Source organism: Oryctolagus cuniculus, chromosome 21, assembly GCF_051225735.1.
Source record: "Oryctolagus cuniculus isolate XC-2025 breed Fujian yellow rabbit chromosome 21, ASM5122573v1, whole genome shotgun sequence".
NCBI lineage: Eukaryota > Metazoa > Chordata > Mammalia > Lagomorpha > Leporidae > Oryctolagus > Oryctolagus cuniculus.
Window position 1 is genome coordinate 22265449 of NC_142887.1, and position 26827 is coordinate 22292275.

The 26827-nt window shown below is 54.5% G+C and overlaps 1 protein-coding gene across 6 annotated transcripts in view; it reads left to right on the forward strand.

Annotated features, from left to right (window-relative positions):
- Positions 1-26827, forward strand: part of ACACB (acetyl-CoA carboxylase beta) — a 128418-nt gene that overhangs the window by 6482 nt on the left and 95109 nt on the right. For 3 of the 6 annotated variants that reach the window (XM_089322887.1, XM_051835875.3, XM_089322888.1), the window contains exon 2: positions 21642-22261. In XM_089322887.1, coding sequence (XP_089179013.1) covers positions 21648-22261 — 614 coding nt within the window. In that variant the 5' untranslated portion in view covers positions 21642-21647. Of the gene's footprint in view, positions 1-7317; positions 7771-7926; positions 8042-21641; positions 22262-26827 lie in introns of those variants that run through there. The other 3 variants (XM_051835873.3, XM_051835876.3, XM_070066017.2) reach the window with 3 other exon arrangements.

The window sequence follows — 26827 nt, forward strand, 5'->3', positions numbered from 1 at the left end:
CACCTGCCGGCCACAGCTCTGCACCGTGCGTTGCCAAGAATGTGGGGCTGGGTGACCCCGCTCTTAGGAGTGTTGGCTCCTCGGTGAGCCCGGGCAGTTCCCCTCTCCACTGTCCCCAGCTGCCTGTACAAGGCACCAATGAGCAAAGTGTAGAGCCTCGTTAACTTGCGCTACCGGTTGTGGACAGTGACTCTGTCCTACCGATGCTTCTGTGTTTATCAGTGACGGTTCCGTACACACGTGACCTGAAGCCACCCTTTGGTTGTCCCTGACCATGGTGCCCGCAGCCGAGGCGGCACGCAGGCCTGACCGCCTCCTTTTGTAAAAAGAAAAGTCTGTTTTGAGTCTCCAGCTGGCTGTCAGCGAGGCTTGTTTCTGCTGTGAGTGACGATGTGACTTGTGCTCTTTGAACAGATATGTGATATTGATGCCAGTCTGTCCCTTCCCTGGCAGGACAGCCCCCTCCCCCTCCATGCCCCCAGAGGCTCCCTGCTTTTGGGCAGAAGGAGATGTCTCAGGCCGGGCCCCAGCCTTAGGCTCCGCCATTTCTCCGAGAAGCCCTGGTTTCTTTCAGTGGGAGAGGCACTCAGACATCACAATCCGGGCACGGCGGGGGGGGGGGGGGGGGGCGTGTGAGGGCAGGGCAAGATCTCTTTGGTTCCCCTGTGCATAAGGGATGGGAGGGACCAGCCTGGGGGCAGCGAGTCAAGCAGGCAGCTTGAGCAATGATCCCAGGGAAGAGAATAGTGGCTTGAACTTGAACTTAGTAAAGGCGCTTAGGACAATCCCGGGACGTCGTGAAGAGCACAGCACGTGTTAGCATGCTCTTTATTATCATTGCTTCACGTCCCCCTCAGCGGAGGCCCCGAGGAGGTCAGTGGTATCGTCTTCCTTGCAGCCGCCTTGCAGAAAACCAAGGCTCAGTGAGGCAACGAGATTTGCTCAAGATCACACAGGAGAACAAAGCAGGTGTAGAAATAGAACTTGAGGGGCCCCAGTGCTGTGGTACAGTGGGTTAAAGCCCTGGCCTGAAGCGCCAGCATCCCATATGGGTGCCGGTTCTAGTCCTGGCTGCTCCTCTTCCCATCCAGCTCTCTGCTGTGGCCTGGGAAAGCAGTAGAAGATGGCCCAAGTCCTTGGACCCCTGCACCCGTGTGGGAGACCTGGAGGAGGCTCCTGGGTCCTGGCTTCAGATCGGCACAGCTCCAGCCATTGTGGCCATCTGGGGAGTAAATCAATGGATAGAAGACCTCTCTCTCTCTCTCTTTCTCTCTCTCTCTGCCTCTCCTCTCTCTGTGTAACTCTTTCAAATAAATAAAATAAATCTTTTTTTAAAAAAAGAAAAAAATAGAACTTGAGTCCATTCAGAACTTGAGCCACTCCAGAACCGGATGCTGAGAGATACTCTGTGTTGCCTGTAGCACTCTTTTTTTTTTTTTTATGAGTTATTTACTTATTTTAAAGGCAGTTATATATGGAGAGAAATCTTCCATCTGCTGATTCACTCCCCAAATGGCTGCAACAGCCAGGATTGGGTCAGGCTGAAACCAGGGTCTCCCACGTGGGTGCAGGGGCCCAAGCACTTGGGCCATCTTCCACTGCTTCCCCAGGTAAATCAGCAGGGATGTGCCTGGATCGGAAGTGGAGCAGCCAGGACTTGAACTGGCACCCATATGGGAGGCAGTGGCTTAACTCCCTCTGCCTATAAGGTTTTTAGCTTCAAACTCTGGACTTGGATTAGGTTTTGGCACAAAAAATCTGCTCCTTTGGGAGGGAGATTCACACTGGGACTCCAGTGGGATCCCGAGGGCGCCCCTAGCCTTCCGTCCGTCTCCCTGCTGCTAAAGGCCTTGCCACTGCTGTGCTGTGTGTAGCCGCGATGCGAGTCTGCCTTCCGTCCTGGCTGCCTGCACAGCCCCGAGCTCCTCCCATTGCCTGTTCGCATTGTGTCCTTCCAGGGGCATTTATTTATTTATTTATTTATTTTATTTTATTTTATTTTATTTTTTGACAGGCAGAGTGGACAGTGAGAGAGAGAGAGACAGAGAGAAAGGTCTTCCTTTTGCCGTTGGTTCACCCTCCAACGGCCACCGCGGCTGGCGCGCTGCGGCCGGCGCACTGCACTGATCCGAAGGCAGGAGCCAGGTGCTTCTCCTGGTCTCCCATGGGGTGCAGGGCCCAAGCACTTGGGCCATCCTCCACTGCACTCCCTGGCCACAGCAGAGAGCTGGCCTGGAAGAGGGGCAACCGGGACAGAATCCGGCGCCCCGACTGGAACTAGAACCCGGTGTGCCGGCGCCGCAAGGCGGAGGATTAGCCTAGTGAGCCACGGCGCCGGCCCCAGGGGCATTTTTCAAAACCAGGCAGTCGCAGCTCAAAGATTCCCATGCTGGCCGGAGACAGCGCCAAGACCTGGACCCCCAGATCTGCAGATTCTGGGTCTGGTGCTGCCACTGCTTTTGTGTCTGGAAGGGTGGGGGCAGGACCAAGGAGCAGCGGCCCCTTTCTCAGAAGGCCGAACCCACAGCGTTTGCATCTGAGTTTCCAAAACTGGCGAGAAGCCCTGCAGCAGCCTAAAGCAGGGGAAGGTGTGGCTCAGCGGGGAGCAGGTGGCGCGGCCTCTGCTGGGGACAGCTGGGGGCCGGGTGGACTCGCCCATCCGTGGGAGCCCCGGGTCCTCTCAGTCTGCCTCCTGCACAGTTCCCCCACTGCTTTTCCGGTGCTGCACTGGCCCTGCTCCACAACCCACAGAGGCCCTCAGCCAGCAGGCCTTGGCCAGTGGGCGGAAGAGGAGGTACTACCAGTCACACGGCAGCTGGGGGGCAGGGCCGGCCGTCGGGCAGCAGCACTGGTGTTCCGAGGGCAGGCCGGCACTCCCCTGCAGGACTGCTCCTGGCTGCAGGCTCCGTGTGTGCCAGGCCAGGCGGTTCACATTGGGGGGACTTACTGATCTCCCCAGCCAGCTGGTGCGCCTGGTGCTCTCCTCCCTATCTTACAGGCGAGCAAATGAAGGCTCTTTTTAAAAGATTTGTCATTTGAAAGGCAGAGAGAGAGAGAGAGAGAGAGAGAGAGAGAGGCAGAGGTCTTCCATCCGCTGGTTCACTCTCCCGATGGCCATGATAGCCAGAACTGGGCCAGGTAGAAGCCAGGAGCCAGGACCTCCGTCTGGGTCTTCCACACAGATGGCAAGGACGCAGTACTTGGAGCCATCATCCGCTCCGTCTCTCCTAGGCCCATTAGCAGGAAGCTGGGTTGGAGGCAGAGTACCCAGATGTGGGTGGGTGTCGCAAGCAGTGGCTCAACCCACTGCACCACAAGGCCCGCCCCACGCTAACTCCTCTTCCTGCAGTGGCACCACTTGTCTAGACAGCTGGAGTGTCGCATCTGGGCTCCCAGGAAGGAGGCCTGAGTCCCTCCACGCAACCCGCGATCCTGCGCAGCCCAGGTGGCTGCCCCATCCCCGCTCCAGCCTTGGCCCTGCGCCAGGCCCACTGGCCTTGCGTGCTTCCCGCAGAACGCCAGGCTCCTGCCCGCTTCTGGGCTTTTGTGCTTCCAGCACCAGATGCCCCAAACCCATTTGTTTCCTGCACCTGCTGGCCCCGGCCCCCTCACCTGGCTCATCCCGTTCCCTCCCCATCTCAAGCCCGGGACAGCCTTGTCTCGCCTGCCCCGCCCCGCAGGGCAGTGTCCCCTGGGCCCTGTCTTTCCCGCGGCACACCCCAAGCCTCTCCGCTCTGTGAGTCTCCAGGTCGGGTCCCTGCATTTGTCTGTGATTTCATTCTCTCCCCTGTGGGATCGCCGGCCCATGAGGGCAAGGCCGGGCTCGTCCTATCTGGTTGGCCCTGCGCCTCCAGCAGCCAGCGCCACAGTCGGCAGGCGCTCGGGGAGTGGCCCCTGATGACTGTAGGAGTGGGCGAAGAAGGCAGAGCCGGAGGAGCAGGAGAGGGGGAGGAGGAGAGAAGTCCACCTGAGAGGGTGCAAGGGCTGGGACGAGAGGGTCAGATGGTGGCTTCTGCGGGACCGGTGTAGTGCATGGGGCCCCACAGGTCAGCCTGATGGGCCCTTGAGACCGTGGAGCGCAGGTGTCCGTGGGAGGTGGGAAAGTGGCTGCTTCTTCCTGTGGGCCAGTTTTGCCTGCACCAGCAGAGAAGCTACATCAAAAGTTTGCTTTGGGGGCAGGTGTTTGGCTTAGCGGTTAAGCTAGTGCCTGGGACACCTGCATCCTTATTGGCGCCCCTGGTTTGAGCCCCAGCTCTGCATCCGATCCGGCTTCCTGCTAATGTGCACCCTGAGAAAGCAGCAGGGGGTGGATGGCTCAAGTACTTGGGTCCCCGCCTCCTGCATGGGAGGCCCGGATGGAGTTCTAGGCTCCTGGCTGCCCTGGCCATTGTGAGCATTTGGGGAGTGAACGAGCTGATGGAAGATCTCTCTGTGTCTGTCTCTCTGCCACTGTGCCTTTCAAATAAAATGAAAATCGATAATACGAACACTTTGATTCCTCTCTGCATTAAGTGAGCACCTGTAGCTGGGCCAGGCACTTTTCTGGCCCCATTTGATCTTCTGAGCCTTTTCCTGATTGGGGGGTGGGGGCTGAAATTCACAAATTTTCTCAGAGGTCTGAGAGCACTTCAGAAAGTCTGTGGGGAAATAGGATTAAAAGATAAGTTTATTTTGGTGCAAAAAATTGTTAAATCCATGCTTATGAGGGATTGAAAAATTCATGCACTTCAAAAGGTATTTTTTTATATACTTACTTGTTTAGTTGAAAGGCAGAGTTACAGAGAGAGAGAGAGAGACAGGGACAGAGACAGAGAGAGGTCTTCTATCCACTGATTCACTCCCCAAATGCCCTCAAGGCCTGGGCTGGGCCAGGCTGAAGCCAGGAGCTTCTTTCAGGTCTCCTACGCAGGTGCAGGGGCCCAGGGACTTGGGCCATCTTCCACTGCCTTCCCAGGCCATAGCAGAGAGCTGGATTGGAAGAGGAGCAGCTGGGACTAGAATCGGCGCCCATATGGGATGCCAGCACTGCAGGTGGGGGCTTTACCCGCTACATCACAGTGCCAACTCCTCCTCAAAAGTTAATATGCCAAAGTAGACTTTTCTTCTCACCCCACTTTTCCGTGAACATTTTGAACTCTGCTTATGTTTTACCCACTGAGGTTGTTACAGAATCCGAGGCCTCCAAGGCTGTGCTCATGCCTTTGGCTCTAGAGTCGACTGTTTTGTGGTCCAGCACAAAACCAGAGATGTGTTTGGGGCTGGGGGTGGGGGGAGTGGGCATCATGGCACAGCCTGTGACAGACACCAGCATCCCATCTGAGTGCCGGTTCAAGTCCCGGCTGCTCCACTTCCCATCCAGCTCCTGGCTAATGCCCTGGGATGGTCCAAGTGCTTGGGCCCCTGCACCCCAGTGGGCAATGCGGAATAGAGTTCCAGGCTCTTGGCTTCAGTCTGCCCCAGCCCTGGACTCTGTGGTCATCTGGGGAGTGAACCAATGGATGGAAGATCTCTCTCTTTCTCTGTCTCTCCCTCTCTCTCTCTCAATCTGCCTTCCAAATAAATAAAATCAATCTTAATTAAAAAAAAAAAAAAGAGGATTGGCTGGGCTTCCTCTAATCTGAGTTTGAGAACTGCTGGCCCCCAGCTCTGCTTCTGAATCCCCCAGGCCAGAAGGCAACCTATCATTAAACAGTTGTGCCAACAGCCTGCTCACCTCCCTCCTGCCACAGATCTGGCTTTGGGATCAGGCGGAGGGAGGGGGGAGACGAGGTCACGTACTGTGTGACTCTGGACAAGTCGCTGTGCCTCTCTGGTCGTTGGATTCTCATCTGGGATAAGAAAAAGGCTTCCCTCGCAGGAAGCTCCTGTCGGCGGTGCTGTTGATCGGCCGGTGCCCCTCCCCTCGGTGCTGGACCTGGGGGTCCGCAGGCAGCAGGATCTGCTGAGAGGCAGCAGCTGCAGTTCTGCTGTGGCCCCCTGTGCTCTCTGGGTCAGGGCGTGGCGTGTCAGCAGCGCTCTTGGCCACAGTCACAGGGGAACGTGTTTCTCCAGTCTCGGGGTTTGTAGGGAGGGAGCATCTCCCTCCACTGTCACCTAAGTGTCACATCTTTTCCGAAAGTCTTTTTTTTTTTTTTTTTTGGACAGGTAGAGTTATAGACAGTGAGGGAGAGAGAGACAGAGAGAAAGGTCTTCCTTCCGTTGGTTCACCCCCCAAATGGCCGCCACGGCCGGTGCTGCGCCGATCTGAAGCCAGGAGCCAGGTGCTTCCTCCTGGTCTCCCATGTGGGTGCAGGGCCCAAGCACTTGGGCCATCCTCCACTGCCCTCCCGGGCCACAGCAGAGAGCTGGACTGGAAGAGGAGCAACCGGGACTAGAACCCGGCGCCCATGTGGGATATGCCGGCGCCGCAGGCTCCGGAAGTCTTAAATGAAACAAATGATCGCCCTTCACAATACACCTGCTTTGTTCACCACAGACTCTCAGCCTCAGCCAGTAGAATTATAAATGCACTGTGCCCACCTGGGTCACCTCGTAAGCTCCTGTTTAGCCTGCGAAGTCCCAGAGCAAATGCCCCCTTCTGTTGGCTCTCTCGCCTGTCCATCTCCACTCCTAGCCCAAGCAGGTGAGCCCCCTTCTGCTGTCCTCCCAAGTGCATCAGCAGGGAGCCGGATTGGAAGCGGAGCAGCCGGGACTCAAACTGGCACTGCTATATGGGATGCCGGCGTCGTAATGATGGCTTAGCCTCTGTACTGCAACACGGACCCCCCTAGATAGCTTCCAGGGTAGCAAACCAGGTGTCCGATGGCAGTCAATTTCAGTGGCCAGTGACACTTCCGTGCAGATGGAGGGCCGGCCAGCTGCTGGGATCCTGGTCCCGAGGCTGGCTGTGTCTCCCACTGCCAGTGAGACCTCTGGACCTCTGTTTGCTCGTCCGTCAAACTAGAACCCTGGACGTGACCATCCCGTGGGGAGGCTGCAGGCTGGGGCGTGGGAGAAACACTGTGACCTCTGACACCCCTGCCCTGGGGCTGGAGTGCAGGTTAAGGTGTCCACCAGGCTGTACTTGGCTTGCTCTTATCGCCTTAATTATCTGTGCATTTGCCAAAGGGCATTGCGCCACCTGCCTGCCAGCTGGAGGGGCCTCGGCCACCTCCTCTCTGTCTCGCTGCTGTCACTTCTCTCTCTGTGGTTCCCCCACACGGCCAAACCCAAGTTCCACAGAGCGACAGGAGGCTGCCCCGCTCCTGTTTCCCTGTCTGCCCCTGGGGGGACGGCTGTGTGCTCCTGGAAGCCTTTCAAACCTGCTCCAGAGGCGCAGAGTTGGGCAAGTGGTGATTGCGCGAGCAGCGAGGCGGGCTTGAGTCCAGGAATGAGGCAAGCTCCACAGAGCTGCGACAGCCTCTTGAGGACCCGAACTCAGGGTCAAGCGAGGCCCGAGATTGGACCTTGGTGAGCGGGCTCAGTTTGCAGGTGGCAGACAAGGGCGTGCTGTGGAGACCTAGTGGCGGGGCACTGGCCGCTCCAAGTCCCTCCCCCGTGGTCTGATGCAGCACGCCACCTGCCTGCTGCTGAAAGGTGACACTGGGAGGGCCGGGCTCCCTCAGTCATGCTGTGGGCGCCGCCGGGCAGACTCACAGGAGAATGGAGGGCGCAGCCTTGTCCCCTGAGACGGTAAGCGACAGCAGGCGCCCGGAGTTCATCCTGGTGGGCGGAAAAACTCCCAAGGGCAGGAGGATCGCTGGACAAACTGTCCCCTGAAGGCTTCGCCCGGTGCGTGCGCGCGCGCGCGTGTGTGTGTGTGTGTGTGTGTGTTGTGGTGGGGTGCAAAAAACAAAAGCCTGGCCCCCAGTCCCCGCCACTGCCCCCATTGGCCCCTGGCCAGCACTTGTTGGAACCAAGTGATTTCCTGCCTCACTGGGCTGAGGACCACGGGAGCTTCTGGCACCGAGCAGCTGCCGCTTGGGTTCCAGATGCGATGGCCGCCGTCGGTTTGGGGGCCGGCTGGGTTTTTTCTGTGGTGGCAGCAGCGTGGTGGGAGAAGGTATGCGGGAACTCGCGAGCAGGCTTCCTGCGATCCTGGCCGCTCAGGGGCCCCAGCACGTGAGCAGCGCGCCCCACCGGCCACCTGCCATGCCGGCCTCGTCCCTTTACCCATCCAGCTGCCGACTCCGTGTCCGGGGCACGCAGCCAGGTGTCTGGGGGGTTTTCTCACGTGCGTATCTCTTTGCTTATCTTAACACCTGCTACAGGCTGGGATGTGTTCCTGCGTGTTTGCCAGGGCAGGGCAGGGGGAGAGGGACGGTTGTCATGCCTGGCTTTGAGTCAGTTTGCCGAACTATAAGACGGAAGTAAAACAAGGAGAGTGACGAGGACGGGGTCTGTGCAGTGGCTCTGAGGGTTGGAGGAGGGGCAGAAGGAAGGAAAACCTGAAGGTGCCAGCGACCCCGATGGCTTCTGTCTATGTCCAGGCTTTGGAAGAACAGCTCTGAGCCAGGTCGCCGGGGCAACAATGAGGCTCCTATCTGACAGATGAGGAAGCTGAGGCTGAGTTCCTCCACCTTGTCTTCCCAGACAGCGTCCCCACGGGTCTCCCGGCACTCTCGTGGGACAAGTTCCTGTATGGTGGCCTGGGGGCCCCACGTGGTGACTCTGTAAAGAAAGTTAGAGGGCCACGGGGGTGTTCATGCAGATGACTCCAGGAAAGGTGGGTTTGTGGCGTAATATCCCAGTGGTCTCCTGGGGCCGGCGCTGTGGCATGGCAGGTAAAACCGCCATCTGCTGTGCCAGCTTCCCATGGGATGCCGGTTCAAGTCCCGGCTGCTCCACTTCTGATCTAGCTCCCTGCTAATGGCCTAGGAAAGCAGTGGGAGATGAATCTAAATATTTTGGCCCTCATACCCACATGGGAGATCCAGATGAAGCTCTGGGCTCCTGGCTTCGGGCTGGCACAGCCGTGGTCATTTGTGGAGTAAACCAGTGGATGAAAGATCTCTGTCTCTCCCTCTTGCTCTCTCTAACTCTGCCTTTCAAAATAAATAAGAATAAATCTTTAAAAAAAATGGCTCCCATCGGAGTCACAGCAGATCTCAGAGGGTTTGCAGAGGGGCAGAGGAAGCCAAACTGGGAGAATAGCTGCTCCCTCCGTTCATGACAGCGCCCCGCATCTCTGTGCACCGTCCTCCGGTCACCTGCCGTGCGTGTGTCTGTCCTGCCCATGCCTGCAACCCCGCTCCCGGGCGGCCCCTACCCATCCCGTGCTAGTGCTAGTCCACTAGCTTAGCTAGCTCTCGGTTCTGGAGATTCCAGGGCGTAGGGGCCTCAGGCTGCAGCACAGCATGGCATGATGGGAGCGCATACGAGAGGGACAGACCTGACCCTGGAAAGGCCTTCCTTTGCCGTTGGTTCACCCTCCAATGGCCGCCGCGGCTGGCACACCATGCTGATCCGATGGCAGGAGCCAGGTGCTTATCCTGGTCTCCCATACGGGTGCAGGGCCCAAGCACTGGGGCCATCCTCCACTGCCTTCCTGGGCCACAGCAGAGAGCTGGCCTGGAAGAGGGGCAACTGGGACAGAATCCGGTGCCCCGACCGGGACTAGAACCCGGTGTGCCGGCGCTGCAAGGCGGAGGATTAGCCTAGTGAGCCGCGGTGCCAGCCAATTAACTAAAATTTTTAAAAGGAAGAGAATTAATACACTAAAATCAAAATTCCATCAGTTGGTGCTCAATGAGTGTGCATGGATGCAGTCATTCAGTTTGTGAGCACCTACTGTATGCTGAACACCACGCAGGGCCTGAGGACCCAGGAGTGAGTGACCCTCGGTCCACGTCCCCAGGGGCCGCCTCGCTGTTCGGAGGAGACAGCTAAGTGAACAGCGCACACCATGGTGTGTGTGTGACCGCAATGGACAGCTGCTCCCTGGCTGGCACAGCAGGTGGAGCCGAGAGGGAGCCCGGAGCCCACCAGGGTGGCAAATGGCCTTGGGCAGAGGGTGCTGGGGTAGAGAGTGGCTGCCCCCGGGTTTCTGGCTTTTCAGTCCCTCTCTGGGGTGGGGGTGGGGGCTTGAGCCTGCTGGACCTCTGGGGAAGCCAAGAACACTTTCCCAGTGCTGGCCCAGGGCTTTTCCGCATTTTTCCTGAGGGCATGGGTGAGTCGGCTGCTCTGCCTGTGACCTCTGACCTTTCTTGGTGGCACTCCGGTCCTTCCTTGAGGGTTTAACTGTGCACCATGGGGATAGCAGTAACCAAAAAGAGACAGTGCCCCTGCAGCTCCCTGTCCGTCTTGCTGGCTAGTAACATCCTTTGCCCGTTTACAAGCTGGATTGTTTGTCTTTTGGTTTTTGAGTTGCAAGACTTCTTTGTGTATTTTGGACACTAGACCTTTTGCTGACAATGAGGTTTAGTTTGCGGCTTGCAAACGTTTCTTCTTCTGTTCTGTAGGTAGTGTTTTTACTTCCTTGGCGATGTCTGGTGGTTCATAGATTAGATTTTTTTTTTGATTTTTTTTTTTTTTTTTTTTTTTTAGATTTACTTATTTGAAAGGCAGAGTTTCAGAGAGGCAGAAAGAGAGAGAAAGGGCCGGCGCCGTGGCTCACTAGGCTAATCCTCCGCCTTGCGGCGCCAGCACACCGGGTTCTGGTCCCGGTCGGGGCACCGGATTCTGTCCCGGTTGCCCCTCTTCCAGGCCAGCTCTCTGCTGTGGCCAGGGAGTGCAGTGGAGGATGGCCCAAGTGCTTGGGCCCTGCACCCGTATGGGAGACCAGGAGAAGCACCTGGCACCTGCCATCGGATCAGCGCGGTGCACCAGCCGCAGCACGCTGGCCGCGGCGGCCATTAGAGGGTGAACCAACGGCAAAGGAAGACCTTTCTCTCTGTCTCTCTCTCTCACTGTCCACTCTGCCTGTCAAAAAAATAAAAAATAAATAAAAAAAAAAGAAAGAAAGAGAGAGGGAGAGAGAAGGGTTTAGAGAGAGGTCTTCCATCCGCTGGTTCACTCCCTGGATGGCTGCAATGGCAAGAGCTGCGCTGACCCGAAGCCAGGAGCCAGGAGCTTGTTCTGGGTCTCCCATGTGGGTGCAGGGGCCCAAGGACTTGGGCCATCTTCCACTGCTTTCCCAGGCCATAGTAGAGAGCTGGATTGGAAGTAGAGCAGCTGAGACTTGGACCGGTGCCCATAGGGGATGCCAGCACTGCAGGTGAGGGCTTTACCCGATGTGCCACAGCACTGGCCCAGTTCACAGATCTTAACTTTGATGAAACCCAACCTATTTTTTCTGATGTTGCTTATGCTTGCTACAGGCAAAGAACCTGTTGCCAAGTCCAACGTTATGAAGATTTGTCACTGTGTTTCCTTCTGAGAGTTTTGTGGTTTTAGCTTCTGTATTTTAGAGCCTCTGATTTATTTTAAGTTAGTTGTTGTATCAAGTATAAAACAGGGGCCCAACTTTTTTCTTTTCACGTGGAAATCTGGTTGTCCCAGCACTGCATGTTGAAGACAGTATTCTTTTCCCGTTGAATGCTTTTGATATCATTATCAAAAATAACTTGGCCAACAGTGTCATGGCACAGCAGGTTAAACTGTCGTCTGTGATGCTGGCATCCCATAGGAGCACTGGTACAAGTCCCGGCTGCTCCACTTCGAATCCCACTCTCTGCTAATGCACCTGGAAAACAGCTGAGGATGGCCCAAGAGGTTGGACCCCTGCTACTCATGTGGAAGACCCCAATGGAGGTCCAGGCTCTTGGCTTAGGCCCAGTCCCTGCCACTGCAGCCATATGAGGAATGAACCAGGGAATAGAAGACCTCTCTCTCTCGCTCTCTTCCTCTAAGTAATTCTGCCTTTCAAATAAATAAAATAAATCTTTAAAAATAATAAATTGGCCAAGATGTATGAGTTGATTTTTGGATTCTTAATTCAGTTGCATTGGTCCATCTGGCTATCTTTATGTCAGAACCATACTCTTTTGTTTACTGAAGCTTTGTAGGAAGATTTGAAAATGGGGAGTTAGCCGGCGCCGCGGCTCACTAGGCTAATCCTCTGCCTTGCGGCGCCGGCACACCGGGTTCTAGTCCCGGGGTCGGGGCGCCGGATTCTGTCCCAGTTGCCCCTCTTCCAGGCCAGCTCTCTGCTGTGGCCAGGGAGTGCAGTGGAGGATGGCCCAAGTCCTTGGGCCCTGCACCCGCATGGGAGACCAGGAGAAGTACCTGGCTCCTGCCATCGGATCAGCGCAGTGCGCCGGCTGCAGTAGCCATTGGAGGGTGAACCAATGGCAAAGGAAGACCTTTCTCTCTGTCTCTCTCTCTCTCATTGTCCACTCTGCCTGTCAAAAAAAAAAAAAAAAAAAAAAAAAAAAAGAAAAGAAAAAGAAAATGGGGAGTCAGAGTCCTCCAATTTTGCTCTTATTGTTAAAGATTGTTTGGCTTTTTGGAGTCTCTTGCAATTTTGTATGAATCTGGTATATTGCTTTGAGCAGTAGGGCCGTGTTAATAATAGCACGTCTTCCCATCCATGAACGTAGTATGTCTTTCTGTTTATTTAAGTATTCTTTCATCTTGTTAAGCATTGCTTTGTAGTTCTCAGTGCACAAGTCTTTCACCTCCTTGGTTAAATGTACTCCTACATATTTTTTACTTGTATCTTTGGGTTGCTGTTGTAAATGGACTTGTTTTCTTAATTTTATTTTTACACTGTTTATTGCCTAGGTACAGAAAGATAACTGCTTGCATGTTGTTCTTGTGTCTGAAGACTTCACTTAATTAATTTATTAATTTTTATAAGGTTATCTACTATTCCATTTCCATGGACATCTTGAAGTGCCTTAGTATTGGCACTTTTTAAAAAATATTTATTTATTTATTTGAAAGGCAGAGCTATAGAGAGGCAGAGGCAGAGAGAGAGAGAAAGGTCTTCCATCTGCTGGTTCACTCCCCAGTTGGCCACAACGGCTGGAGTTGTGCTGATTCGAAGCCAGGAGCTTCTTCCTGGTCTCCCACATGGGTGCAGGGGCCCAAGCACTTGTGCCGTCTTCTACTGCTTTCCGAGGCCACAGCAGAGAGCTGGATCAGAAGTAGAGTAGCTGGGACTGCAACCAGCGCCCATATGGGATGCAGGCACTGCAGGTGGTAGCTTTACCCACTACGCCACAGCGCTGGCCCCACTTAATTTATTTTTCACCTGTAGTCATTTTGTGTGCATGTGTGTGTTCTTTGGGATTTTCTGTACAGATAGGATCATATCATCTGCAAGTAAAGATGGCTTTGCTTCTTCCTTTCCAATTTGGATGCCGTTTAATCCTTTGTTGTCTATCACTCTGGCTGGAACTTGCAGTACAACACTGAAGGCGAGCATTCCCATCTTGTTCCTGGTCTCAGGAGGAAGGCTATCAGGCTCTCATCAGTGAGCAGGGTCGCTGTAGGTTTTTCATAAATGCACCTTATTATGCGGCCGTTCCCTTCGGTTCCTGGTTTTCCGAATGTTTCTGTCTCGAGGGTTGTTGGGTGCTGCCAAATACTTTCTTTGTGTTTGTAGAGATGATCATGCGAGCTTGATGACTAAACAAAAGCACGTTCTGACCCTGTGTCATTACCAAGAAAATGCCCTTGCCAGCATTTCAGCAAAATCTGCTGCCCAGAGCGTGGGTCACGCGATTCCGGGAAATCCTGCAGAACACTGTGTTGAAATTCAGGGAAGGGGCCAGCGCTGTGGCACAGCAGGCAACACTGCGGGCTGTGACGTTGGTCTCCTGTGTGGGCGCCGACTTGATTCCCGGCTGCTCCACTTCTGATCCAGCTCCCTGCTAACGCACCTGGGAAAGCAGAAGAAGATGGCCCAAGTGCTCGGGTCCCTCTGCCCATGTGGGAGTGTGGCAGACTTGAGAGAAAGAAGCTCCTGGCTTCAGCCTGGCCATGGTGGCCATTTGGGGAGTGAACCAGTGGATGCAAGATAGATCTCTCTCTAACTCTGCCTTTAAAATATACAAAATAAAACTTTATTAAAAAAACATGAAGGGTTGGTGCTGTGGTGCAGTGGATTAAAGGCCTGGCCTGCAGTGCCGGCATCCCATATGGGCGCTGATTTGTGTCCTGGCTGCTCCTCTTCTGATCTAACTCTCTGCTATGGCCTGGGAAAGCAGTGGAAGATGGCCCGAGTCCTTTGGTCCCCGCACATGTGTGGGAGACCCAGAGGAAGCTCCTGGCTCCTGGCTTTGGATCAGCTCAGCTCTGGCCATTATAGTCATTTGGGGAGTGAACCAGCAGATGGAAGACCTCTCTCTCTCTCTCTCTCTCTCTCTGGTTCTATCTCTCTCTCTAACTCTGTATTTCAAATAAATAATATAATTTAAAAAATACATTAAATAAGATAAGGCCAGTTAGATTCCTGGCTAATCTGCTTGAGCTTTGCGGTTCTGCTTTTTAAAGTTTCTGGCAAAATTGGTTCAGAAATTTCAACAAAAATTTGGGTCTCTCTCTCTCTCTTAAGATTTATTTATTTAGGCCAGCGCCGCGGCTCACTAGGCTAATCCTCCGCCTTGCGGCGCCGGCACACCAGGTTCTAGTCCCGGTCGGGGCGCCGGATTCTGTCCCGGTTTCACCTATTCCAGGCCAGCTCTCTGCTGTGGCCAGGGAGTGCAGTGGAGGATGGCCCAAGTGCTTGGGCCCTGCACCCATGGGAGACCAGGATAAGCACCAGGATAAGCTGATCCTGGCTTCGGATCAGCGCAGCGCGGCAGCCATTGGAGGGTGAACCAACGGCAAAGGAAGACCTTTCTCTCTGTCTCTCTCTCTCACTGTCCACTCTGCCTGTCAAAAAAAAAAAAAAAAAAAAAAAGATTTATTTATTTGAAAGACAAAGTGTCAGAGAGAGGTAGATTCAGAGAGGGAAAGAGAGAGATCTTGCATCCACTGTTTCACTCCCCAAATGGCTGCAATGGCTGGAGCAGGGCTAATCTGAAGCCAGGAGCCAGGAGCTTCTTCCAGGTACCCGACGTGGGTGCAGGGGCCCAAGCACTTGGGCCATCTTCTACTGCTTTCCCAGGCCATAGCAGAGAGCTGGATTGGAAGAGGAGCTGCCGGAACTCAAACCAGTGCCCCATGTGGGATGCCAGCAGAGGCTTAGCCTACTATGCCACAGCGCTGGCCCCCTCATTTTCTTTAATGTTTATTTTCCATTGACACACAAATATGGCTTCTGCTGGGGTGAGCATTGAGTCCAGCAGTGGAGATGTGGTTGGGATACCGGTTTCCCTTATCAGGATAGCTGGGTTCAGTACCCGGCTCCAGCTACTGATTCCAGCCTCTTGCTAGTGCAGATACTTGGAAGCAGTGATGATGGCTCGGATCACTCACTCCTGCCACCTGTGTGGGCCACCTGGGTTGAGTTTCCAGCTCTTGGCCTTGGCCCAGCCTGGCTCTGGCTGTTGTGAGCATTTGGATAGTGAACCAGGGGATGGGCGTGCTCTCTCTCTCTTTAATAAATAAAAATTTAAAATCTTGTTTATATGTATGGGGTACCAGTAATGTTTCTGTATGTGTATATTCTGTGTAATGTCCAACCAGGTGAACATATCTAACGCCTCACACATTTAACATGTTTTTATGGTGAGAACATTCAAAACTTTTTCTTCTAGGTTTTTGTTTGTTTGTTTGTTTACACATAAATATATAGTACATTAACATTAGCTATGGTTGCTCTCTAGTGTGCAATAGGACCCCATGATTTCTTACTTATATGTAACTATAACTTAGGTTTCTTTCCTTTTTTTTTTTTTTTTTTTTTTAAAGCAGAGAGAATCTTCCCATTCTCCTGATCACTCTCCAAATGCCCATATCCAGGGCTGGGCCAGACTGAAGCCAGGAGCCCAGAACTCCATCCCCGTCTCCTACGTGGCTGGCAGGGGCCCAGTTATTTGAGCTGTCACCTGCTGCCTCCCAGACTGTGCACTGGCAGGCAGCTGGACCTGAGGCAGAGGAGCTGGGGCTGGAACCAGGCACTCCAGTGTGGGATGCAGGTGTCCCAGTGGTCACTTTAACCACCATCCCTAACTTAGTTTCTGTAAACCTATTTGCATGGAGTGACCGTTTAGCCTAGCAGTTAAATGCGTGCCTGGTCCCAGCTCCAGCCACCCACTCCAGCTCCCCGCCAATGTAGACCCTGGCAGGAAACAGTGATGGCTCAAGTAACGGGCTTCTGCCACCCACATGGGGGACCTGGGTTGAGTTCCTGGCTCTCCACTTTGGCCCTGGCCAGGTTCTGGCTGTTCGAGGCATTTTGGGGAGTAAACCAGCAGGTAGGGGCTCTCTGTCATCTCCCTGTCTCTCTTAGTCTATCTCTGTGCCTTGCAAATTAAAAAACTTAAAAAACAGTACATCCTTCAAAGAGCATGCTCCTCACTCACAGAGTCAGTGGGACAGAGGCGTGCACTGGAGATCAGAGGATCTGAATTCACCGTGGGAGCCTGGAGGAGAGCAGCCCCGCCCTGGCCTCGCCGAGCTCCTGCATGGCTTGCCTTGGGGTGAGCCCTGGGACAGGTGCACACGGAGCAGTAATGCGGGGCTCCCGCCCTCCTGCCGCACTAACGCCATGATCCTGATGCTGCAGTAAGGATGGTGATGGTGACAAAGACGGTGACTGATGCGCCTGTTTCTTTTCTTTTCTTTTCTTTTCTTTTCTTTTCTTTTCTTTTCTTTTCTTTTCTTTTCTTTTCTTTTCTTTTCTTTTCTTGACAGGCAGAGTGGACAGTGAGAGAGAGAGACAGAGAGAAAGGTCTTCCTTTGCCGTTGGTCCACTCTCCAATGGCCGCCGTGGCCGGCGCGCTGCGGCCGGCGCACCGCGCTGATCCGATGGCAGGAGCCAGGTACTTATCCTGGTCTTCCATGGGGTGCAGGGCCCAAGCACTTGGGCCATCCTCCACTGCACTCCTGGGCCACAGCAGAGAGCTGGCCTGGAAGAGGGACAACTGGGACAGAATCCGGCGCCCCGACCGGGACTAGAACCCGGTGTGCCGGCGCCGCAGGCGGAGGATTAGCCTAGTGAGCCGCGGCGCCGGCCTGATGCGCCTGTTTCTAAGGTGGAACCCAGGCCTCCCCAGAATCCTCCGGGGCGCTGGTGCCAGGGCCCCCTTGCCGGCACCAGCATTACAGATGCTCAGGCTGCTGTGTTTGCCTGGAACCTGCACGGTCGTCCTGGTGACTTCAAGTCCCCGCCAGGTGAAGTGGTGAGACAATGCCACCTCCACAGGGGCTACATGGCATGCTTCAAGGAATGATGGCAAGGAAAAAAAAGTCGATATATGTTCCATACAGATACAGCTATTTTTCTTTTTCTGAATTTTTCCAGCCGCAGGGGGCCAGCTGGATGGTTAAGTCTTGAAACTATCCCAGTTTATTGAGCTGGAATTTACATAGCATACCATCCACTCACTTCAAGTAGAATATTCACATACTTGTGTAACTATCCCCACAGTCGCTTCTGGAACATTCTCTTCCCCCAGACAAACCCTGTAAATTTTTTTTTAAAGATTTTATTTATTTATTTGAGATGCAGAGTTACAGAGAGAGGGAGCGGGAGAAGGAGAGAGAGAGAGAAAGGTCTTCCATCTGCTGGTTCACTCCCAAATGGCTGCAGTGGCTGGAGCTGGGCCAGGCCGAAGCCAGGAGCCAGGAGCTTCTCCCAGGTCTCCCATGCGGGTGCAGGGGCCCAAGGACTTGGGCCATCTTCTGCTGCTTTCCCAGGCCACAGCAGAGAGCTGGATCAGAAGAGGAGCAGCCGGGACTAGAACCGGTGCCCATATGGGGTGCTGGCAGAAGAGTAACCTGCTGCACCACAGCTCCGGTCCCCTAGAAACCCTGCACTCTTAGCCAGCATTCCCATCGCACTGAGGCTCACACCACAGATCTTCCTGTCTCTCTGAGTTTGCTTATTCTGGATGTTTCATATATGGGGGAATCATATGATCCTCTCTCACCTAACATGTGGGTTTTTTGTTTTGTTTTCTTTTGTTTTTAGTTAATTTATTTGAAAGGCAGAATTACAGCGAGAGAGGCAGAGACAGAGAGAGGAGAGAGAGATCTTTCATTTGCTGGTTCACACCCTAGATGGTTGCAATGGCCAGGGCTGGGCCAAGCTGAAGCCAGGGGCTTCATATGGGTCTCCCACGTGGGTGCAGGGGCCCAAGCACTTGGGCCATTTTCTGCTGCTTTCCCAGGCCATCAGCAGGGAGCTGGATCAGAAGTGGAGCAGCTGGGACTCGAACCAATGACCACATGGGATACTGGTGTTGTAAGCAGTGGCTTTACCCGCTACACCACAGTGCTGGCCTCAGCATGTTTTCTTTTTAAAGATTTGTTTGCTTATGGCCAGTGCCGTGGCTCAATAAGCTAATCCTCCGCCTGCAGCGCCGGCACACCGGGTTCTAGTCCCGGTTGGGGCGCCGGATTCTGTCCCAATTACTCCTCTTCCAGTCCAGCTCTCTGAGGTGGCCCTCCCGGGCAGTGGAGGATGGCCCAAGTGCTTGGGCCCTGCACCTGCATGGGAGACCAGGAGGAAGCACCTGGCTCCTGGCTTCGGATCGGCCCGGCGCACCAGCCGTGGCGGCCATTCTGGGGGTGAACCAACGGCAAAGGAAGACCTTTCTCTCTGTCTCTCTCTCACTGTCTAACTCTGCCTGTCAAAAAAAAAAAAAAAAAAAAAAAGATTTGTTTGTTTATTTATTGGAGCTGCAGAAAGAAAGATAGCTACGGTCTGTGTGTGTGTGTGTGTGTGTGTGTGTTGTGTGTTCACTCCCAAATGCTGGGTCTGGGCTTGGGTTGAAGCTGGGAGCCAGGAGCTCAACCCGGGGCCCCAGCGTGGGTGGCTGGAACCCAATGACTTGAGCCTTGACTGCTTCCTCCCGGGGTCCAGGACATCAGAAAGCAGGAGTCGGGAGCCAGGCAGAGCTGGGCATGGGACCCAGGCAGAGCTGGGCATGGGACCCAGGCATGCGGATGGGGGGCCCGGGTGTCCTCCCCTGTAGGCTAAGTGCCCGATCCCTAGCATGATTTTTTTTTGGATGTTTTCTTTTTCTTTTTTTTTTTTTATAGAAAGCTTTTATTTAATAAATATAAATTTCATAAGTACAACTTTTGGATTGTAGCAGTTCTTCCCCCATACCCACCCTCCCACCCCCACTCCCCCCCACCTCCTACTCCTTCTCCCATCCCATTCTTCATTAAGATTCATTTTTAATTATCTTTATATACAGAAGATCAGCTTGGTATATACTAAGTAAAGATTTCAGCAATTTGCACCACACAGAAACACAAAGGTTAAAGTACTGTTTGAAGACTCGTTTTACCATTGATTTTCATAGGACTGTTACCGGAGAAATTGCAGGGTTCTTGTCTTCGCGCAAGAAAGAATTCAGGCGTGAGACAGAGAGTAGTGGGGGGTAAAATAGCAAGGTTTATTAGGGAAGGGACATCCATAAGGACGGATGGGCACCTCTCCAGACAGATCCTGAGACTGAGAGGGTACCTAGTCGCTCGGACTGGGGGGTAGGGGTGGGGGTGGGGGGGAGGAGTGAGGTTACATTGTTGAGTGGAGAGAGTACACCTGACCACCAGGCCAGGCGAGCGGCTCAGCAGAGAGTCAGAGGGCTGAGTGCGCAGTCCGCAGTCCAGTTGAGGCTGGGGGTTTTTAAGGAGATGGGTCTTGCTTCCCCACCTCTGCTCCTCTTGGAACAAAGAGCTTTTTGGATGTAAATAGAAAAACTTCTGAGTTTTCTCTTGAAGGTCTGAAACAAAGGACTTTATGGATGCAAATGTTATCAGACAGGAGGAAGGGTGGGCAGGACCCCCTAGAGAATTGGGATCCCAGGCAGGGTATTTGAAGTGCAGATACTGGGCTGCACCTGAGAGACTGTGGAAGTTTTGTCAGGCAGAAGGGGTGGGGACCCCCACCTGTCAGGTTATCAGGTGGAAGGGGGCAGGGCAGGGCAGGATGTGAATACCGGGCTGCCCCTGATACACCATCGGGATGACCTTGAGATGCGGCATATGCTGGACATAGATGTCTTCTCTTTAGGCCTTTATGTTACACACACATAAGCTCATAACTGACTTCCTACCTAACAGTACAGCACATTAAGGACAGAGGTCCAACATGGGGAGCAAGTGCACGGTGACTCCCGTTGTTGATTTAACAATTGACACTCTTATTTATGATGTCAGTGATCACCCAAGGCTCTTGGCATGAGCTACCAAGGCTATGGAAGCCTCTTGAGTCTACAAACTCCTACATTATTTAGATAAGGCCATAATCAAAGTGGAAGTTCTCTCCTCCCTTCAGAGAAAGGTACCTCCTTCTTTGATGGCCCGTTCTTTCCGCTGGGGTCTCACTCCCAGAGATCTTTCATGTAGGTCATTTTTGCCACAGTGTCTTGCCTTTCCATGCCTGAAATGCTCTCCTGGGCTTTTTAGCCAGATCTGAATAGCATGAGGTTCTCAAAGCTCATCCACGGTGCAGCACGGCTGCATGCCTCCGATCTTTTCCTGGTGGAATAGCAATCCCTTTGGAGGAAGTACAGCTCTCGTTTTACTGGCTCATTCATTCATTTGCTAACGGGGCTTTGGGCTGCTTCCACCTTTCAGCATCCTGCTGATCAGCTGTGTGCTCACTTCATCTCAGCGAGTTTGCACTCGAGTGCGCACACGTGCACATGCCTGGCGTTGAGCGTGTGCACACTGACCCCCTGCTGGGTTCCATGCTGCTATCGAGGGATGCCTGAGAGATTGGTTTCTGTATTTATGGAGGCTGGGCAGTCCCAGCCCCAGGGCTCTGTGTCTGGCGGGTGCCTTCTTGCTGCGTCAGCCTGCGATGCACGGAGGGAGGCCCAGAGAACACTTGCTAGGAGGTGAGAGGGGACTGAACTGGCTTTTATAGGAAACCCGGTCCTGCAACAGCAAACCCACTCCCAGGAGAATCCCTCTGCCCTCTACCCTCTGCAAGTCCTGACCTCTGCAAAATCCTGCCCTGGGAACCCTGTTTCTGATATGGTGTGAACAGGATTTGCCTCTCCAAACACGTGGACATGTTCATACCCCAGTGTCTTCTGTGTCTTAGGTTAACGGTTGTTGGCTTAGGAGGGAGGCTTGATCCAAATGTGGCGTCTGGGAGTGGGGGCCTTTGGGAAGGGCTGGGATTGGATCCCATTGCTGGGATGGAGCTCGTGATCCAGTCACGAGGGTGGATGCGCCCCCTGGGTTCTGCTCCTGGGTCACCTTGTGGGCCCCCTGCCCGTAGCGCCCTTGTGGGCTGCTAGACCGATAGGGCTGCCCCATCATGTACTGTGCACGAACAAATCTTCCTTCCTAGGAAACCCCTCTTGGGCATTCTGGTGTCAGTAACAAGTGACCAACACAGTTCCCGAGACGTGAATTTGGGGGGCACAGTCACACCATAGCAGAGACCTAAAGGAGAGGCAGGAAACTGGGGTGCAGAGGGGCCCAGGCCACGCCCAGGGCAGCGGAGCACGGTGTGGGCAGAGCCGGGAGGAGCGCCCCTCCCCTCTCCAGCCCCTGTCCAGGGCTCAGATACACGGGACCCCAGTGCCCCTCGCCCCCAGCCTCAGGCGCCCCCTCACCCACCCGTCTCTTTCTCTTTACAGATCTGAATGGTCTTGCTGGTTCTTCTGTCTTGTCTGATTTTCTCCTGCCTGACCGCTTCCTGGTTAAAAATCTGGAGGAAAATGACGGACTCCAAGCCAGTTGCCAGCGGCCACTCGGACGTGACCTTCATCCTGAACCAGGAGCCCCTTCCAGCCGCAGACAGTTCAGGGGAGCCCCCGAAGGCAAATGGCAACCACAGCGGTGTGCCCGAGGCCCCCAGCCAGGCCAAGCCGGCCTCCCACCGCCGGCAGAGAAACTCCCTCCCAGCCTCGCGGCACAAGTCCCCCAAGACCCCTCCTTCTCCCAACAACTCATCACCCTCCCCAGAACTGCAGGAAGACAAGATGGGGACCCAAGATGCTGGGGCCCCTGATGCCAATGGCCTGCCCGGCCCAGCCCGGCTCCAGGGCCCGCCGGCCAGCACCCCCTCCCGGGAGGAGGAGAAGCAGGAACACATCAGGAGGCAGCTGATGACCAACTTCATCCTGGGCTCCTTTGATGACAATTCCTCCGACGAGGACCCGGGCACTGCTGCGTTCCGGGAGTCCTCGCGGAAGGGCAGCAGGGCCAGCCTGGGCACCCTGGCCCTGGAGGCTGAGACCCACGTCCCCACCATGAGGTAAGGCACCCTCCTCCTTGTTCCTGGGGCAGGGTGTGCACCCTCCCGCTCCCACCGCCCCCCACCCCCATCAGTCAAGCCACCTGCAGACCCAGAACCCTTCCATCTCGGCATCATTTATTGAGCACCTACTGTGTACAGGACCACCTGCCGGGAAGCTGGCTTTCTGGAAAAACCTCAGTCTCATGGGGGAAGACGGCCTGGTGTGTAACTTGTTATAACTGCGGCCAGATGAGCTAAGGAGGCCAGAGCTGGGAGGGGGGAGGGGCAGTTCTTCCTGCCTCCTGAAGAGACACTCATTCATTCATTCATTCAGGACGTAACAAGGGAGCAGCACCCCTCCCCCTGGCAGTGCCTAAAAAGCAGAAGCCCCAATACTATAGCATCTCCCTTAATTTGGTTTTGGGAACTGAACACCTGTGGGCTCATCACAGCTGGGGCGAGCCAAGGTGCAGCCAATGGCTTTGTCTTTTTTTATTTTTATTTTCTGTTATCCACCTTCCCCTCCGTTCTCCACAAGTGAAGTGTGGGATACTGCAGTTCTGGGGAGAAAACGAGGGACGTTCAAGAGAGAGGAAGTGAGCCTGCCGGACAACTCCACGCTCCTTCCCCCACCCCTTCCTTCCCGTCTGGCCTCTGCCCTGGGCCGGGTCTCCTGTTAAACAACCCCATGCCCCCACCCTCAACATGAGAAAGAGCCGGGTGAGCTCTTCTACCTGCACCCACGTTAACCCGGGAGCTTGATTTTAACCCGAGTGGCTGGCAGTGGAACCTGAGAAGAGGAAAAAGCAAGCAAGCGTTCCCAGGACTGACCCCCTGCAGACTGTGCAGTTTCTAGACAGGTGAAGGGGCCAGCGTGGTGGCACAGTGGGCTACACTGCTGCTTGCGGGGCCTGCTTCCCAGGTGATCACTTGTTCGAGTCCCAGCTTCTCTGCTTCTGATCCGGCTCCCTGCTAATGCGCCTGGGAAGGCAGCGGAGGATGGCCCAGGTACTTAGATCCTTGCAACCCATGTAGGAGACTCAGGTGGAGTTCTGGGCTCCTGAATTCAGCCTGGCCCAGCCCTGGCTGTTGCAGCTGTGTGGGGAGTAAAACAGCAGATGGAAGATCTCTCTCTCTCTCTCTGTTGCTCTTTCTTTCTTTCTTTCTTTCTTTCTTTCTTTCTTTCTTTCTTTCTTTCTTTCTTTCTTTCTTTCTTTCTTTCTTAACATTTATTTTATTTATTTGAAAGAGTTACAGAGAGAGGTAGAGAAAGAAGTCTTTCACCTGCTAGTTCATTCCCCAGATGGTCACAATGGCCAGAGCTGCACTGATCAGAAGCCAGGAGCCAGGAGCTACCTCTGGGTCTCCCATGTGGGTGCAGGGGCCCAAGGACTTGGGCCATCCTCCACTGCTTTCCCAGGCCATAGCAGAGAGCTGGATCAGAAGAGGAGCAGCTGGGACTCAAACCGGCGCCCATATGGGGTGCCGGTGCTTCAGGCCAGGGCATTAACCCGCTGCACCACAGCACTGGTCTCTGCTCTTTCTAATAAATATTTAAAAACAATAGAAAGAAGAAAAGGAAGACAGGATTTCAGAGTTTTGTACAAAGAGCATAACCTTTGGCACTGGGCAGAAGTGGGTTCAGTCCTTGGGTTCAGCTTCCTACAATGTGACCTGGGCACGACGCTTCCCCTCTCCCAGCCTCAGTCCCTCTCCTGAAAAATATGGAAGGGGTTAAGTGTGATCAATGTTTGTAAAGGCTACAGAGTGTGGTACACAGTAGGTACATATGTTTGTAAAGATGCAGAGTGTGGTACACAGTAGGCGCCTATGTAAAGGATGCAGAGTGTGGTACACAGTAGGAGCCTATGTTTGTAAAGATGCAGAGTGTGGTACACAGTAGGCGCCTATGTAAAGGATGCAGAGTGTGGTACACAGTAGGAGCCTATGTTTGTAAAGATGCAGAGTGTGGTACACAGTAGGTGCATATGTTTGTAAAGATACAGAGTGTGGTACACAGTAGGAGCCTATGTTTGTAAAGGATGCAGAGTGTGGTACACAGCAGGTGCATAGAAAGCAGTAGCGGCCGGTGCCGCGGCTCAACAGGCTAATCCTCCGCCTTGCGGCACTGGCACACCGGGTTCTAGTCCCGGTCAGGGCGCCGGATTCTGTCCCGGTTGCCCCTCTTCCAGGCCAGCTCTCTGCTGTGGCCAGGGAGTGCAGTGGAGGATGGCCCAAGTGCTTGGGCCTTGCACCCCAGGGGAGACCAGGATAAGCACCTGGCTCCTGGCTCCTGCCATCAGATCAGCGCGGCGCCTGGCTGCAGCACGCCGGTCGCGGCGGCCATTGGAGGGTGAACCAACGGCAAAGGAAGACCTTTCTCTCTGTCTCTCTCTCTCACTGTCCACTCTGCCTGTCAAAAAAAAAAAAAGAAAGAAAGCAGTAGCCTCTCCCCAGTTCCTTGCAGCCTCCCCATCCAGCAACTGCATGGCTCCCCCACCCTGCAGTTTATAAAAAGTATCCATTTATAGGGGATCACAAGGGCCCTGCCGGCAGAGGATCCCCCGTGTTATGGATGAGCAAAGCGGAGCCTCAGGGGGGTGAAGTTTCTTTCCCAGCTGATGGAGCTGGGCGTGGCAGAGCTGAGGCCTGAGGCCGGGGCTGTCGGGCTGCGTAGCCCACGTTCTTGCCGCGTGCCAGTGTGCTCTCCTGGTGGTCTCCAACATTCTCTCCCCTCCAAGCGCCCTTCTTCCCCGCAGTGTGGCAGGGTCAGCGGGGACCAGGGGAAAGAGCTGAGCATCCGTGGTTGCATGAGTAGATTTCCAAGGGCTGCCGGGCAGATCCGAGGAAGCCGGAGGACTGGGGTCGGGCGATGGTCGTGAGGGCCCCGATGGGAAACAAGACAGGGGTGGCTGCTGCTGCCAGGGGAGCCTGCGTCACAGCCAGGACGTGGGACCTGCACAAAGAGGCAGGTGCGCGGGTTTGATCGTCTCCAAATGTGTCCAGTGCCGGGTGCGGGGAACAGCCCAGGGGCTCTAGTTCAGAACCATATGGTTGGGTCAGGGAGGGGCTCTCAGACCAGGCAACTTTCAAGCTAGACCAGAGTGGTTCAAGAGAGCTTTCTGCCATGATGGAATGTTCTAGAACTGCGCTGTCTAGTCTGGTGGCCACTAGTCTCATGTGAGCAGGGCGGAGGAGGTTGGTGTTCCAGGAAGAAAAGGGGTTACTTTCCTGAAAGGGTCAAGACAGTGGGGGCTTCAACCCCTTCAGCTTGGTTGCCGCCAGTCTGTTTTTTTTTTTTTTGAAAGCTGGTTTCAAAGTTCAGTTTCATTACGTGGCTCTTAGCATGAGTGTTGCCATCTTGATTTTGCGGATCTTAGCGTGAGTGGCGCCATCTTGATTTCGTGGATCTTAGCATGAGTGGCGGGTCTGCTGAGGCCTAGAACAGGAGAAGCTCAGTCTAAAACAATGGCCTCCCCCAGATTTAACAGCAGGGTGGGCACAATGGCCGGCCGGTGGCCTGAAACAGCTGGAGGGTTGAGGAAGGAAAGCCTGACCCACGGAGGCAAAACCAGGGGCCGGTGTTGTGGCACAGGAGCTTAAGCCACCGCCTGCAATGTTGGAGTCCTGGCTGCTCCACTTCTGATCTAGCGTCCTGTTAACATGCGTGGGAAGGTAGCAGAAGATGACTCAAGTACTTGGGTCCCTGTCACCCTGTGGGAGACCCAGATGGAGCCATTTGGGGAGTGAAGCAATGGAAGGAAGATCAATCTTCCTCTCTCTCTCTCTCTCTGTCGAAGGAAGGAAGAAAGGGAGGGAAGGAGGAAAGTAGTCAAACATATTGATCAGGAGTCACTGTCAGTGGAAACCAGGAAGCTCCTGTTTTGGGGAATGTTATATTTTTCCTGAGAAGCTGCTAAGTAGGCTGTACCCTCGGACAGACCTCCTAACCTTCCGAGGCCCCATTGCTGCAAGGTTTAAGGTCTGGACCAAGTCCTTCCAGGCCTGGTCTCACCCTTTCCCTGTTAGGAAGACAGAAAGCCAAGGCCTAGGAGAAGCCTGGATGTTGATTGAAGGGCTTTGTGCGCACAGCGGACAAGTGGCCGTGCCAGCAACTCTGCCGCCAGCAGTTCCTCTGCAGATCCCCAGGGAGCCCCTTGACCTCTGTGCTGCCCTGGAAGGCCACCTCCCACGTCGGCCTCTTCCTGCTGGCCACTAGCTGGGAGCCCTGCCAGGCCTGCGTGGAGTGCGCATGTGTGTGTGTGTGGCTTAGTGGGGAGGGAGCTCTGTGGGACGCAGACCTGAGAGAGGACTTCTTCCTGCGGGCGTCGAAGGACGCCCCCGGCTCCTCCCATCCTGTCCCCAGCCTTTGCTCTGTTGCTGGGCCCTGAGAACCAACAGCTCTTTCTCTCACTCGCCCCCTAGGCCTGCCTACACAGACGTGCCTTGGGCTCAGAGGGAGCCCAGGCTTGGTTGGATGCTCTGTGGTCGCTGTCTTGAGATTCCTAATGATTTTTGAACAAGGGGCTTCACATTTTTACCTTGTACTGGACCCTGACAATGTTGCGGTGAATGCTGTCACCT